A 16,709-nucleotide genomic window follows, 5' to 3' on the forward strand; every position below is an offset into this window, starting at 1 on the left:
GATTTTGTAGCTCAAGTGGAGGCTCACAAAGTGGCAGCAGATGAGTAACAAATATTGCTAATATAAAACATTGTCCACAAAAGAGCAGGAGCGTTTTCAGAGCTGAAAATGCTATCAATCTTTTTTGCCCCATGACATCTGGTGAAAATCACCAGTGATTCATAACTGGGAGCAGGAAAAAAAGAGTTGCGGCTGCGTAAAAGCTCAATGCATTAAATGTGATGCTTTGGTTATAAATGAACCAGGCCATTTAGAGCCTTCTGTTTTCTCTTCTTCTTTCCTGGTTGATTGATTAAACATTAACCTGTGGAATCATGGGATATTCCTTATTAATCACAGGTGGCACAAGCTTAACTGAACATGGGGGAGGCACACGGAAAAGGATCACACCCCGACACCCACGAGTGCATGAAGGGACGTAGATGTGAGAGAGGCTTTTATTTGATTAGTGACGGAGTTTCTGGGCTGGTGGAGTTAAACCTGGACCCTGGCAGTGAGTTATATGCACATATGTGCACTTAAGTCTCGATATCAAAAGGCAGATTGTGAGAATTGCCATGACCTAACTGCATTCCTTATCTTATGTTTGATTACGCATTTCACAGAGGAAACCGTTGCCAGACAACAACATGTCCAGTGAGAAACTCCAACCTTGTCTGCAGAGGCGAGTATTCGGTGAGTGGGTGGAAGATCTGTGATCTCGACCTGGAAGATACACATTACAAGAGCCCCCGAACTCATGAAAGACTGAACAGTCTCTATCCTGATTTTCCCACAGTCCGTGTGTATTTGAACCTATCACATTCGAATGACATCATTGAATATTCAGCGCTGCAGCAGGACACGGCTTTGATCCAAGACTGACGTGGGTGGCCAGAGCTGCTAGAGTCTTCAGTGTGTCTTTAACAAAGGTGAGACCTGCCCCTGAAATAGCCACATTTTCATCGTGTAGCTATGGGTGACATTTTTGTGCCAAGGAGGCTTTTATGAGAAAATTGACAAAACAAATATCCTTTGAGCTGTTTTCCCGTTGAATAATCTACACAGAGGCTGATGGACTGCTTTCAAAACTGAAAAAAAATATTCAACAGCTTCAGGGTTGTCCCTGTACATCAGCTGTCATCTTGTGATGTGGGTAGCGGTTCTGGCGTGAGGGCTTACGGCAGCGCACAGGTGCCCTTTTCACTCCCAGGCCGAAAATGACAAATTCAATAAACTCAAGACACCTCTTCAGAGCACCTATGGATCCCAACGCACCTGACAAGCGGCTGAAGGGCTTCTTCCTAGTCGCCCTGACACCCGATGTTGACATTCAATATCAATATCTCGGGAGCCGCGGAATAACTTTCCATCTCACTAGCATGCTTTGATGCTGTGGAAAGGAATAAGAGTGTGTGTCAGAGGTGGTGGGACTGGAGGTGAGGCTGGGATGCTGTGACAAGGAAACCGAATCTCTGAGATGACATTAGCAGAGAGCGTCCCTGACTCTGTTTGTGCTTGAGCCCTCGAGCAGACGAGCCTGGCTAAGGTTACCAACCGTAATTCTGATGGTGAAAAGGGGCCACAATCAGCCTACTTAATCTTAAAGCTGTTCTTTAAAACCCAGGAAAGATGATCTCTCTCCATTCTACTGTATATAACAAGGAAACATGTGATTCACTGTAAAATGGAAATAGACATCAAATTAAATTTGCCCTCGGGGGCAATGAGGACGATGCTTGCCTGCAGGTACTTGTGAGATAACAAAATAGCACTTGTATTCTGTCAAAAGACTTTTTCCAATGAATCCTCCCTGACCCGAATCACATTTTAACAATTACCATGACAATGGCTTAAATGCCCCCCCACCGGTCAAAAGGCCTCACAGTTTGGATGGTGATGATAAACAGGGAGATGAATTCTGTGCAGCAGACCCTCACTCTAGGTTCATCGGCATCCCTCTAGGTCTCTTTCTAATGAGGGAAACAGTAGAGTATTATGCCTGGTCAGCTTGGGAGCTTCAAGTTTGGCGTGTCTGGTCCATGAGGAGCTCACATCAGGGCTGCCACCTGTTTGTCTGGGTGCTCCTTTGACACAATAGCTCATGAAATGCAATATGGGTCTGGGCCTTTCTTTCTTGCTGCACAAAAGCCAAGGAACGGATGGATCGCAAGATAAGGACCTTCACATTCGGACGTTCTAAATTGCTGCGGCGTAAAAATAAGCTAGACAAAGACTATCTCATAAGAGCAAAGCACAACATCATTGTAAAACAGGAGCATTAAGATCAAGAGAACATGTCTGCTTTCAGGCAGGATAGATATTTCCTCGCAGATGGTGAAAGTGCACAGGCCTGTTCCGTGTTTGTACTTACAATCTGGAGGTCATCTCCTTCACTGAGCTGCGTACGCACCGCGGAAAGGACTTCATTTTCCACAGGAAGCCAGAGGGTGAGGGCCATGAGAAGATAAAACCTGCATGAGACAGCAGGGAGAAAATGACAAGACCAATTAAAATAAGGCTCATGCATGGCATATAACACAAATGACACATTTTGTACTTTCACAATAAAAGCAGAGGCAGCACAAGTTAAGTGATCAAAATCATTAATGAGATTAAATGAGAGAAACCTCAATTGTCTAGAAAATATTTGTTATTTTACACTTTTAGAGGTAAAGGCCCCAAAGAAAGGAAAAGGCCTTTTGAGCCCGTTTACCACCTGAAAGTGACTGACAGTGATGGGCAGGTGTGGCCGAGTATCTGGGGAAAGTGAACCGTGGATGGCTAAATGAGGCTCGCCATTGTTCTCTGCAGGTCTTTGATCTCCCAGTGGTGGGCCGGAACATCAGTGGGGAGTCCACGCCGGGCCCCAGGCTACAGTTTGTATTGACTCCAGAGGGCTGACAGCGGCTGGCAGAAGAAGTGGGAGGATTTGAATTATTATTTGAATTACCGGTATCTGAACCTGACCTGAAGACTGGAGGAGCAGAGCAACGATGCCCCTCCTGAATGGAAGTGTGTATTGCCTTCTTTTGCTGCTGCTGTCTTTTCTTGTTTTTTTCATACAAATTTGATTAAAAACACACAAACACACACACACACAAACACACACAGTAACCTTGGACTGTCTGAAATTTACAAATTGAATCAACAAACTTGATTAAGTTCAATCATTAAAGTATGCCAGCCCTTCACAAAGCTCTTAAAATAAGGGGGAAAAAAGGTAAAATGAAGCAAAATAGTATGTCTCGTTCGCAAACAGAATGTTTGAAGGTGGACAGACCAAATCTTTCCTGCGAGCATGTTTAGAATATAAGGTGTTCGCTCTGAAAACACACTGTCAATGCAGCTGCAGAACACTGTCAACACGAGACCTGCAGCACTACAACAAATTGTGACAGCAGACAGGACAGACTGGGACAGCGCCTCGATTGTGTTTCAATGTGTTCTCTGGGCCCTTCCTGTGGTGCTTCTGTGTTGGGAGCACAGAGCCACTGCTGGAAGCCACAGTGGAAGAGATCAATTGTACACATTCCTGCCACCTGAGATTCAAGTGTTTCTGTAATGCTACACTGCCTGATCGATACCTTCACTGAAGAGACAGGAGGGAAGAGCCCAGGCCATGGTCACACCATGATGGAACATGGATTTAAACACACAGACACAGACACCTACATTTGCTGCAGTTTCTTTAGGTTTTAAACTACAAAATTCAGTAATAGTTTCTCCAATAGGCTGGACTACAGGAATTATCATATTATTTAAAAGATTCATATCAGTCAGTATAAATTATTGTTGTTACTAATATTTATTATAAATAATAGGAATGTTTCATTTTATTTAGTATGAATAAACACTGAATTCGAAAATAAATACAATCGAGTTAAATGAATTAATTAATTTAAAGATCGCTAAGGCTGGGTATTAATAGAATTAAAAAAATAATATAATAATTATATAATTCGGTCAAAACGTGTTTGCGCAAATGGAGGAAAAGTAAAGCATAGGCACTTGGGCAAGGATCATTTAGCAGCGAAATATAAAACCTAAATATTGCGGATTACATCAGGCTTTTGTGGAGAGGAGGGCAGCTCTGCGACGATGCCGAGCAGAAATGAACAGATCCTGTATTGCAGGATGTGCAACGATGTGTTAAATTAAATGCAGCTGTTGAAATACAAAAGAGGACAAATGGAACAAAAAGAAAAAGAAAATGCCGGGCAAATCCGTCAAAGGGTTTATTCGTATAACCGTGATGGTTTTGACGACTTCCTTTAAAGCTTTGTGACAATTAATTATGCTGGATCGTCGCGCTGTTAATGAAAGCCGCTTTTCATGTGCGTCAGTGCGGGCCCACACCTTTCAAGTGTTAATGCAGAATTTAGCCTGCTTTAACAGAGGCGAACATGCCCAATTACAAGAGACTTTTTTTTTTTTTATCATTGCAGTCTGGTGAACGTGGAAATAAATGCCAGGAGGGAAACTTTGCGCGTAAAAATGCAGCGCTGTTGTGGATCCGCAGAGTCTGATCGGCGACTCGCAATTCTGCATCGGAGAGCCCGATGTGTAAAAGTGCGATTATAATTTCAATTAAAAGGCAGAAAAGCTGACATCACTGGCTCCATCTCTGTCTCAGCCTCTGCTTAAAAAAATGTATTTAAAACATTTAATCAAAGATACTGGTTATTCTATTATTATTTCTGCTCGATTTCTAAATATAAATATTTTCTTTAAAAAATATGGATTTTTGATGACATTTTGGAGAGCTTTTAAGAAGGAATGATGCAGACAAACACAATAATTCTTTTGGAAAACTGATGTATTTGATTAATAGAGTAAAGAATTACAGTATCTTAGTTGTTAGTAGGTATTAAAGTGTAGAGAAACTGGACCCATAAAGATCTTCCAACTTTCCAAGAAAGTGCATGTAACAGTCCGAAGGTTTTCAAACCCAATATATATTTATATTTATAAAAACACTATCAGTTTGTCCCCTGGCCATTATGGACTTCTCTTGTAGAAGGTACAGTATATGTACATTTACTTCCAAAGGAGTTTGTATTTCCACATCTGAACCTATTTACAGAAGCTTCAACACATAACTTTGTACTCAAATGTCAATAAGAATGCTGGGAGATAGCAGCAATGTGGAAATCCAGCGGCAAATCCAACAACTAAAGGAGATTCCTGCTCATCTGATTGGCTGTCTCGGTTCCAAGAAAACAGGAAATAGGCCAGGCCGAGTGCTCCCTTCTGTCTTGCTTTCAATAATAATAAAGTACGAGCAAAAACAAAAGTGGAAGGAGGGCAAAGAGGAAAATATGAAAGTAAGCAACTAAATACTTCATTCAGAAAAACAGTAACATAATAGTTTAACACTAAAGATCTTAGAAATGTAGCAAACTTCAATTTTTTGTCTTAAATAAAACAAAAGGTAAATAGGAATGGAAAGAAAGGAACTACCACACAGAGTCCCTCTTACACTGTTTTCGTTTTGATGAATGGAGAAGGGCGCAAACACAGATGTTAGACTATCTACTAAAGATCAGTGTACATTATTTACAACACGTCTGTTTGCTTATTACAGGGTTAACGCATCACATGAACATCAACAGTTTGGTTATAGCTACAACAGACAGAAAATAACTTAATGCCAAAGTAAGGTTATCTACCCAGTTTCTACTTTTCAAAGCACATTTTAAGCACCCATACATACTCACTGTGGCTTTCAAACCAACAAAAGTCTAACTGTTAATGCTTCAACTTGGTTTCAAGCAAAGTTATACTCACTAATAAATAAGCTCCTTAAAACTATAACATGTACATTGTACAAAAAAGCCATTTGTCTTCACACATAAGTCCGTAAAGATTTTAAGATGCGCAAAGCAGTTCACCACTTTGGCCCTGTCTTGTTCAAAGTCTCTTTCTCTTCTCTCGTGTGTCTACATACAGTTTGTTTATAACATGCCATCAGGCGTCGTCATGAGTCAGAGCACAACGGGGCACATATGTTTTAACTGGTGACTATTTCTTTGTTGTCCTCCATGAAACGTGTGAAGCGGAAGTGGGCCCCATTCTCCGAGTTGGCCATTTTCTCCAAACCAGCTAGGGCGGCGTTGGGCTCCATGCTGTGAAGCTTGTCTAGGCTGCCGGTGAGGCCGCCGATAGGAGAGCTTCCTCCATTTCCCACACTGCCAGAGATGGGTGGCATGCCTCCGTTCTGGATGACGGAGATTTCATTTGTCTTCATTGCCAGGCCATTGGAGAACGCCGCGCCGTACTGGTTCCAGAAACTGGATGGGTCCCCGTTGCTTGCTCTCGATGTTAAGTCCTTGTGGAAGATCTCTGGGAATTTGACTGGATTGGTGCCAAGGAAGGCCATTGGTCCGTCTACGGACAGCCTGCGGCCACGTCTGGCAGGGGCACTGTTCCACATGTGTGTGCCCATATGAACCTACAGATAGAGTGAGACAGAGAGAGAGAGAGAGAGAGAGAGAGAGAGAGAGAGAGAGAGAGAGAGAGGAGGAGAGACAGAGCAATGAAAGGGGTAGAAATTGGTGATGTTTACAAATTTGCCCACAAGAGCTGCACATGAGATGATGCAATGGAAAAAAATAATAATAATGCTTGACTCCAAATTAAAATAGCTTCACACCCTGTGTACTGCACACCAGTAAGCTGCCTGTGCCGTGAGAAGTACCGGCATGGCGTAAACATCCTATTTTGGCAGGACTGACACACGCTGTTTAATCTAAACCTAAATTTGCTCATCTCACAAGAGGAGCACAAGGCTCTGGATAGAATTGCACTGTCCACTTTCATTCAGCTGGCTGGGATTGCATGTGACATTCCACTTCGGCCAAGACATTTTCTAAGATTTCTTTCCCATGATAAAAGTTGAAAATACTTTCATGTATGTTTATTTCAGACTTTTCTATACTTCAGACTGCTAGGCAACAGTATTACTGGAGAGGCTGAATTTCTTAGTCACAGACTTGTGGTCACAGGAAACGGACATCAAGTAAAGCAATTTTGAAAATATTCCAATTTGATCAAGTGCAGAATGATTTATGGCAAATAACAACTCTGTATTATTTTCTTCTTCAAACATTAGCCCAAAACAATCTTGTGTGATTGTGCCATTATTCCAAAAGGCTCCCCCACCCACCCAGATATAAAAGATATGACTCCAGGGCCTCTCAGTGACTCGTTTGCTCATGTGACAGTTTTCTGACGTTACAACATTTACCTTGAGGTTTCCTTTGGTGGTGAATGCCCGACCACAGATACTGCAGGCAAAAGGTTTTTCCCCTGTGTGGGTTCTCTCGTGGATCTGTAGAGCACTGGCAGATGAGAAGCACTTCCCACAGGCATTGCAGAAGTGTTGCTTCGGTATCCTGCGTGTCGGAGCACCCGAGAGCACTGGGGATGTAGAGGCAGATGAAGTGACCAGGCTTGGAGGTGTGTCTTTGATCTCTTGATGGGAGGCATGGAGGAAGCCGTTGATCTCTGATTTGCTAAGAGAGCCCACAGAGATCAGGGAAGGTGCTGGACTGGAGGAGAGGCTTGCGTTTGAGGGTTCAAAGAGCTGGGAAGGCAGATCTCTCATTTGATGGGTCAGCATGTGTTGCTTCAGATTGCCCTTAGTGGAGAAACCTCTGTTGCAGGCCGTGCATATGAACGGTCGCTCTTTGGTATGGCTTCGATAGTGAATATCCAAGGCACTCTGACAAGCAAAAGTCTTCCCACAGATTTCACATGATGTATTCTTGATGGTGCTTCGCTCACGGAATGCAAACAATGCGCCCATTGGTTCTTTAGAGGGATTGACAGATGTCAGGTCCAGGGCTCCTATGCTGGATGGGTGAGAGGGGTGCAACAGACTGGTACTGGTGTGCTCAAACGATAAGGCCCTCTGGTGCCTTTCTTCGAGGGTGGGAGATTTATGTGGTTGCGGTAGCAAGTTGATAGGGGATGGCGCCTGCATGGAGGAGGTAGATTCTGACACAGCTGGACTCCCGGCGCTTTGGCTTTCAACATCCCCTCCAAGAGATGAGGAATCATTGGTGAGGCAATCACCCTCAACCAAACCATTCACCATAGCCTTCACTTGCAGCTCCCGTGTCTCGTAAATGTGTGCAATTTCTTGGTCACTTTTCTCTTGTCCCTCCTGGCAAACTATTCTGGCAGGAGATGGTGAGTTACATAGACTGTCATGAGAGGCATCAGCTGACCTGGGTGTGTCAGGCACACTACTATCTGGGCCCTCATCCATTCCTTCCATATTATCATCAGACAAGTTCTCTAGATCGTCAAAGTTTCTCTCCTCGAATGAGCCAGTGTCCGAGGTCATGGATTCTGGGTAACTATCTGGCAGAGGGGTGTTGGGGATGTGCCCACCCATGTGCATGCGGATGTGTTGCTGTAAAACGACAGCATTTGTGAACTTCTTTTGACAAATAGGGCAGGAGTGTTGGACTCTAAGAGGAGGCATCGCTCTGTGCACACTGTAGTGAGTCTTGAGATTTCCCTTGGTGGTGAAGGCCCTGCCACAGATTTTACATTTAAATGGCCTTTCCCCCGTGTGAGTACGATAGTGCATTTTCAAAGCACTTTGGCAGCTCAGCACCCGGTGACAAATGACACATTCATTTGGGTCTGTCACCTTCCTGTCAATGTTCTCAACAAGCTGCTGAAGTTTGGACGTTTCTGACCCTTGGAGAGGATCCAGGATGCCTCCAAAGGGAAATTTAGCCTTGAATTGATCAGACATAAGCGGCATGAGTGGATTGGTCATCATGGGTGGGCTGTTAGATGTTGTGTATTCAGCAATTCTCTCTGAAGCAGAGCTCACATTTGTCACTAAGCATGAGGATTGGCTACCTTCTTCAATTCTCCCATTTGAGGTAGGCAGAGTTGCACTCTCACCCTCTTCAGACATGCCTTCATTACCTTTAGCTGAAGACTCGGCAGCACCCGAGTCACTCTTTGCAGTGACAGAAGGGTTTGTTATGGCAACTGAATGATCCTCCTTTTTGATGAAATGCGGCAGGCTTGGCATGGTTGGTGGCAACAGCATGCCAACCGAAGAGGTCAGAGTGGGCAAAACTGGTTTGCTGTCCAGCCAACTGGTGACAGGTTTCTCAGGAGGAACAGACATGCCATATGGAATGCCAGTGCTTGTTGGTATGTTGTCCAAATGCTCAGGAACTGGGTAGGGATTCATCTGGATGTGTGGATATTTTTCTTTATGACGCTGGAAATGCACCTTCAGATTTCCACGAGTGGAGAAGCGGTTGCCACAGATATTACACTTGTATGGTCTTTCACCAGTGTGAGAGCGCAGGTGGATTTGCAAGGCACTGTCGCTCCCAAAGACCTTGCCACAAAACCTGCACTTATGCTTAAAGAATGCATCGTCAGAGGTGCTCTTATGTTCAAATGATGTAACATTAGGTGGCTTACTTTTTGTCCGCTGGGCCAATGCTGCTAAAGAGTTGAGGTCCTCGACTGTGGTGCCGATGCTGGGCAGAGAGCTGGAAAACATGGAGTTTCCAGATGGGGGCTGAGGTAGAAGGGGATTCACGGCAGAGCTCAACAAGCTACGCATTTCAAAAGCAGGTGTGGATGACTTAGCTAGCGAGGAGCTGCTGAGCTGAGAGTGGAGGTTACTCATATGATTGGTCCTCTTTTCACACTGGGCATTGACTGTCGATGGCCCCAGTGTGCTAATGCTCTGAGATGTCTCACTGCTGCTTGAGTTGGACTGAGGTAGCTGTGCCGCTGCAGCCAGCTGCTTTAGGCTGCTAATACTTGCTGACTGGCTAGCGAGGTTCTGTGCTAGGCCTGCGGCTGCAGCCAGCTGTTGGGAGAGATGTGAGCTGAGTGTGGCCAGTGGGCTGGCTGCAGGCCCCATTGTGCCTGGAGCAGAATTTGGGGGTACCTGCATTTCTGGGGACTGGGAAGCCAGTAGCAATATCTGATGACGTATTTGCTCAATAAGTTGCAACTGATGGATCTGCTGCTGTTGAAGGGCTAGGAGCTGCTCCATCAGAGCTGGAACTGCCACTCTGGTGCCCCCAGTGGAACGGGCCTCTTGGGAGAACTGGGCCACAGCCACTTTGGTGCTCTGAAGATTTTCAATTATAACATTGCTGTTAATCATGGAGAAGTTTCCCAGTTCAGCCAGGCTACTCAGCTGAGGTAGAGGGATAGAGACAGCTGAGGTACCTACTGCAGGGCCGGTGCTCCTGCCGCCATGACCACTGGAGGTATTGATGGGGCTCCCACTCTCTATATGGCTACTTTCCTCCTCATGACCACTACTCATACCAGAAATATCCACATCCATGGACTCTTCTTTGTCAAGAGTGCTTGGTTCCAGAAGGTCGCTACACTCTGTTTGATCAATGTTATTAGCCGTGTTATTTATTAGGTCATCTGGATTATGGTGGGGAGACCCCGGTGAGAAAGTTCCAGTGGGGGAAGTGGGATTTTCATTCACGATAAGAACTAGCTGATTCTTAGTGCAATTCTTCTGGTGCTCCTCAAGATCTGATAGTTCAAAGAATTCAGCGCAACATCTGCTACAGACATGAACGTCTGACTCCTTGCAAGGAGGGTTCTCAGAGCAAAGTTCTGCGTCCCCTGAAAAAAGAGGAAACAGGGGATTAGTGATTAGAAATGTTTTGCAGCTGAAGAAGCCGCCTTATCTCCACAAATTCCACTCTTTTTAATCTTAAATTAATCAGGTTTACACTTATCCCCCCTGATGCGTTCACAAAAACAATGATTGAAAAGCAGCAATACGCTAACAAAAATGAGAAAAAAAGCCTCATTTAGTTCTGTGGCCTCTGATACAAGATAAGTCAGGGGAAAAAATCAATTGGAACTACTCAAATATTGCTTAAACGTGATCTTTGAAGATGCACATCTGGGTTTCATCAACACAACCAAAGGCAATCATTTTCCTCAGATAATCCATCGTAATATAGAATAGAGCAGAGCTCGGACACTGGGCCTTAATGAAATTTCATAGAAAGGCATTGATTTCCTATATTCCATGCCTTTCAAAGTCTACTTGTCCACTTGGCGCAAACCAGGCATTTGAAGGACTTATTAGACTTTCAATTTGCTGTCAACTTTGCTCATTTTCAGCCGAATATGGACATCTTGGACAGGTTATCTATGTGACTAAACTAATTCATATCCACTAATGCTGCAGCCACACAGAGACACATAGGCGCTGCAGCCCTCGACATGTTGGCTTTCAACTGTGCCGTAAAGGCAACTTGTTCACAGGAAAAACAAACAAATAAATAAAAAGAAAAATGGGAGTAAGAAATGTAAACTGGGAATTTTCCAAAGTAAATAGTGATACTTTTCTTACATAATTTCAAGAAGGTTGCCGGCAAGTGAATAACAATGCCTTTACAAAGAAATTATTGTGGTGAAAAGTAAGTGTATATATATGTGTGTGTGTGTGTGTGTGTGTGTGTGTGTGTGTGTGTGTGTGTGTGTGTAAAAACTTAGCAAACTATTTAAAGCACATATTTATTGTTTTACATCACAATTCACGCATCAAAAACTTCACATCCAGTGCTGATGCACCCAACTGATGTTAAAAAACTCAATGTCCTTTGAAAAGTAAAACTGCATAGTTATTTACTTATTTTTTAATTCTGCAGTCCAGCAAACTGAAAGAGTTAAGCAAGCGGAGAGGTGCGGACAAGCCGCGGCCCCCAGAGCCACTGCTGGGCTCCGAACTTTCTGAATTCTTTGTCTTTGTCTCACTAAAATCTCGCTGTTTAACATACAAGTTGGTTTACAAATTGCATTTTTCTATGAATGTCTTTCATTGTGGCTATGGCCCTTCAACACTTTCATCATGGCCAAGAATTCATTTGCAAATGAAACCCAGAGAAGGGCAGCCCTGCCCCACAGAGAGACAGGATGCCTTCCCATTGTTCGCGCAGCATGGGAGCGGCGGGGATCGTCGGCACAGCCTGGCCCTGCTCATCTCATTCGACTCAAAGCAGATCCTGTTTAATTCAGGGATTATCTCCCTCAATGTTTCTCTGCTCAGAGACATCAGATAACACAAAGTTGCCATGACAGTAAACCCTGGCCCTCACACCACCAAACCATGCAAACAGGGAAGCTTCAACTTTAATGATAACTTTTCATGTTAAACTCCCCCTTCTACTCACCCGTCTGCTGAAAGCCCTAATTTGGAGGGGGGGGGGTTGATTCATCGTGTGAGAAATGTGTGGATTAAATAAACACATTTAACACAGAAATTAGCAAAGGGAATTCTATTTATTTTTAAATATATTCTATTTATTTATCCTGAATTTTAAAAATAGAAAAAAGAAGAAAAGTGTGCGTTCCTGTTGGTAATTTCTTTCCAAAAAATAGGACAGAGTTTTAAAATAAATAATAAAAAAAATGAACAAACTTCAGCTGCTCTCGACATTTGCCTTGTGATGATTATGGAGATTAAATTGAATAAAAATGTGCAGTTCAACGCGCTTCTGCCTGTTCTTCACTAACTCTTATGTTTGGAAACAAAATAGTTCCTGACAATCAGAAGTGACCAATGACTCAACATTTGCTGTTTTAAATCACACAAAAGTATGTTTTAAGCAGAACAGTTACAAAAAAGGATTAAACCAATACATGACCACAAATCCACTCTTCACGTAAGACTGGTACAGCAAACAGGGCAGATCGCAGTATGAGGATTAATTCCCAAAATGGCAAGGATTAACTCAGAATTAAAATTAAGATGAAGTCAAGCAGGAATAAAGATGGAGTCCCTAAAACATCCATCTTTATTAAAAGCACATTGTAAGTGATGCTGAAGGTTAAAGGGCAGCAGAAGAGACATAAAACAGCAAAACAAAGTCTGAATATGAAAGACAGGAAAGTGAGGGTTAGTCAAAAACAGTTGAGAGCTTTGATAGAGCCTACATTATTTTTTCGCAGGGGCCCTCTGTTAGCCTCTTGACACTTGTAACTTCAGGAGCCTTTCTGCTCTCATCGTCTCCAGCCCACAGGTCTCATCCCACTGAGCACTAGATGGGGTTCCACTAACGTGCCTTGGTCCAGAACAAAAGTCCAGTTGAAGAAGCTCGGCCCTGGTGACATGCTTAAAGCTTAAGGGGAGGGCGGAAAAGCCAAAACAAGTCCTTCAGGCTACACCTTGACTCACAACGCACAAACACTGGCAACAGGACAAGCGACCGCACTGTCTGTTTGCATTGGAACAACGGGACAAAGGGGTGCTGCCCTGCCAATCTGGCCTCTAGGGGGGCCATGCAGATAGGGCAAAGGGGATGGACAGAACATTGATAAGGCCTCATGCTCACACTTAAATAAAAAAGCGGAGGCCTTGCTGGGCCGTCTGCAGCTCTGATCACTAGGGTCACTGGCGAGGCAGAGGGAAACACACTGAGTCCTGAACTCTCTTCACCTCTGCTCAGAGGGACACTTGCAAAGGTTAAAACAGCTCAACATCCCACCCTCTGGGGCTCTCACTCCGACCTCCCAGGAGCCACGGCCCCCTGCATCACCCATTTGCAACTACAAATACAACGATTCTCTTTTTTTCCTCCGCGTCCAGCTTGCACAGCTCTGTCACACCGCCTCCGCTGAAGAAACATCATCCAGATCCAGAAAAGGACATTCTAAGGCTGCATGACAGAGAAAGTTTGTCCCCTGCAGGCCAGCACTGCTGGTAAAAGCATCTCTTCATTTGCTTGATAAGATTAATGGAAAATACGGGAAAATGAAAAAAAACTGGCGGGAGATGGTTCTTAAAATTCGACCACAAATGCACAAATGCAATTCTATGACATCCTTCTGAGATGTGTTTAATTCAAATTACCTGCACCTTTTTGTGTTTTTGTTTATTGCAGGAGGCTAACAAACAAAATGGCTTTAAGAAGACTGCATTTATTAAATTTAGAGGCCTTGTTCAACAGGTCAGACCAATGCAACCGAATAAAAACATGTATAAAGATTTTGTTTTAGTTATTGATGGAGTAGAATATTTTTAAAAAAATAGAGCTAAATTCGATCAAACTGCAGGACCAAAGATAAGCCTTATTTTACATCAAAAGCTCGTTTTTGTTTCTCCAGAAAAATAAACACACGCTATTTATTTTCCTGGTATTGACTAATGGGTTGGGAAGTCCAAAAGTCGGTCATCAAGAAAATACACGTTACACGCAAAGTCCTTCTACAACCAACATTTACGTCCTACCAACACATCACATTACGTGCTTCGGTTTTTGGTGGATTTCTTCAGAAAAACGACGTTACATCAGATTTAAATTCAGATCAAGTAGTCTGTGAAACCTTGGGCGTCTTTATTTTTTACCGACAACATCCTTCACTTCTTTTTTGGTAATTAAAGAACAATTTAACAAAATGTTTTTGCGAGTGTCAGCGGTTCTAAAAGCTCAAAAGTAAAAGCGAACTGTGTTGTATTAAAACGGTTCATTTAAAGAAGAAAATGATAAAATAATTTCGTACGTTTTTCAAAAGAAAGTAGACCTCTATGCGAGTCAGTGAGAAATTAGTTTTTGTTCTGCCGATTCAACAGAAAGTCACGGACGAGCAGCCGAGGTAGAGAGGATGTGTTCGGGGTCTGGGAGGGATGAACGATCGTTACACCACTTTGTCTTCCTTTCATCCAACTTTTCCCACCGAGAAGAAACATTAGTTTCCAAACCGGGGAACGGTTGTTTAGACTAATAATTTCTATTTATTTATTGGGTGGGGTGCAATATGTCCGATTTGCAGAGCTGGACATGAACCCTTCTGTGTCCGACACGGACGGCTCCGGCACCGAGGCACAGTTAAGTGTCCCGGCTCGGTGATCCATCTCGGCGCACCGAGCTCGACCAGAGGGCGCACAGAAGAACCAAAAAGCACGACGTTTGCTCGCTTCAAAAGAGGGAAAAAGTTGCTTTAAACAACGTTTGAATCTAATATTATCTACGGAAAAAGTTTTTTAAAAAACTTTTTTTTACAACACATTAATAATGAGACCAGTATTTCATTTACCCAGCTACCGATTTTAGTAGTTACCTTTACGAAATATAAAGTTAGAAAAAAAAAAAAACCCAACAAAACCTAAACTGTTTTAAATTCTATTGGGCACAAATTTAAGTAAACGTGGAACGTTTGAATCTGTGAAAAGTTACAAAATTGTATCACCAAAACGCCGGAAAAGAAAGTTTTGAAATAAAGTCCAAATGAGACTGCTATTAGGTGTTGTTGATCCAGACACACGGAAGCGACAAAACAGCCCAAAACGTCTGATATTCGGGGCTCCTTGATAAACAAGAGATCGGTTTGACTCACCATTGTGTTCCGATAAGGGCAGATGAGGGTCGGATTGGAAGTGTTGCGGCTTCGCTTGTTTCCTCCGCGACATGCTGGCTGGCACATCAGCAGGCAAAGAATAAAAAAATGACTACAAAACCTTCTCAAAAATTACGTAAATCGAGCCCATCCACCGCGCATGTGCCCCGTTATGATTATCAATAATGCTCTGTGATTAATCATACGAGGGAGGAGGAGGAGGGGGGTTCTTTGAAAGGCGATTGGCAATTCGCCAGCCCCCCTCCTATTCAAACGAAGTCTCTTTAATCAATTAGCTCCTGATTTGCTGGGGACTCTTGTCTCTCTCTCAGCTCCTACCCAATGAGTTGATCCGTATGGGAAGAAAGGCTGGGTTTTCCAAACTCCCTTTAGATATGGTTTAACCCCTTCTGTTAGTCAAGTCACAGTTTATCTTGACTACAGGGGAATGTCAGCGGCTGCGACACTAGAGTTCAATCTTTCACAATGATCAAGCAGCACCGGCAGGTTTCCTCCGCTTTAATTTTCCTCCAACATAGATGTTGAGTGACCGGACGATCGCAGCTCAAACCTCCGCGATCTCCCAACAACTTTCTCTTCTGTCCAGCCGCAGTCCGTCCTCCGCTCTTGTATTGAGAGCGCTGTAATTTGGCTCTTGTTGCGCCGATCACCGACACCTAGTCTCTTTAGAGTTTCACTCGCGGCTCCCGGTGCGCCGTGAGCGTGTCCCATGCGTAAATGGCACCGCAACGCGTCCCCAAAAGTCCACAGAGTGCTCTTACGTCCAAAACTGTTTCATTTGATTTTTAGTAGTCGAAGAGGGGGATTACTTAGTAACACGTTTTCATCACACACAGCATTCCGCGAATAAACAAACTTTGAGGGCCCGTGCAGCGGTGGGACGAACGCGGAGCCCGGCCCACCGACCACCTGATTGGTCACAGGGCTATTCAGTCAGGATGCCATTCATCCCCACCTCCTCCCTCGACTCAACGTGCGCTCTCTCTCTCTCTCTCTCTCTCTCTCTCTCTCTCTCTCTCTCTCTCTCTCTCTCTCTCTCTCTCTCTCTCTCTCTCTCTCTCTCTCTCTCTCTCTCTCTCTCGTTCTTTCTGGTTGCGCGCAGCAGCAGACCCAAACGCCTTGTGCGCGCTGGGATGATCACTGCTAAAGACAACAGAGACAAGTCTTTTTACCCGGACAAGGAAAAATCCGTCTTTTAATTTCACAGTTTTTTTAAAAATTTAAAACGCCTGCTCGAGGACGCATCAGCTTATTATAATGTCAACATCAATTAAAGTTTTGGAACGTCTCAATTCGTTAATGACGTTATTCGGTTAAATTGGGAACAAAACAAACCT

General features: G+C 43.7%; 1 protein-coding gene and 1 long non-coding RNA gene across 3 annotated transcripts; one reads left to right on the forward strand and one right to left on the reverse strand.

Annotated features, from left to right (window-relative positions):
• The first annotated feature begins 397 nt into the window (after nucleotides 1-397).
• On the forward strand, nucleotides 398-4,655 carry LOC115251949 (uncharacterized). Of its 2 annotated transcripts, XR_003890432.1 has the most exons (5): nucleotides 398-493; nucleotides 606-675; nucleotides 779-911; nucleotides 2,794-2,994; nucleotides 4,428-4,655. It is a non-coding gene; the product is annotated as an uncharacterized lncRNA (long non-coding RNA). The 2 variants fall into 2 exon arrangements; XR_003890431.1 differs by lacking the exon at nucleotides 4,428-4,655 and having other exon boundaries at nucleotides 2,794-3,584.
• Nucleotides 4,656-4,783: 128 nt separating this feature from the next.
• On the reverse strand, nucleotides 4,784-16,226 carry sall1a (spalt-like transcription factor 1a). The gene is made up of 3 exons (XM_029845933.1): nucleotides 15,352-16,226; nucleotides 7,229-10,626; nucleotides 4,784-6,433 (listed from the first exon to the last, which is right to left on the reverse strand). The coding sequence occupies exons 1-3, from the start codon at nucleotides 15,422-15,424 to the stop codon at nucleotides 5,993-5,995; spliced, it is 3,912 nt and encodes a 1,303-aa protein (XP_029701793.1). The 5' UTR covers nucleotides 15,425-16,226; the 3' UTR covers nucleotides 4,784-5,992.
• Between the last annotated feature and the right edge of the window lie 483 nt (nucleotides 16,227-16,709).

Source organism: Takifugu rubripes, chromosome 13, assembly GCF_901000725.2.
Source record: "Takifugu rubripes chromosome 13, fTakRub1.2, whole genome shotgun sequence".
Lineage (NCBI taxonomy): Eukaryota > Metazoa > Chordata > Actinopteri > Tetraodontiformes > Tetraodontidae > Takifugu > Takifugu rubripes.

Coding starts and splice junctions, on each gene's coding strand:
- sall1a (XM_029845933.1), bottom strand. CDS start 15,424: ATGTCGCGGAGGAAACAAGCGAAGCCGCAACACTTCCAATCCGACCCT. Junction 10,627..15,351: donor GCCCTTATCGGAACACAATG/GTGAGTCAAACC, acceptor CTCTTTTTTCAG/GGGACGCAGAACTTTGCTCT. Junction 6,434..7,228: donor CCACCAAAGGAAACCTCAAG/GTAAATGTTGTA, acceptor CTCTATCTGTAG/GTTCATATGGGCACACACAT.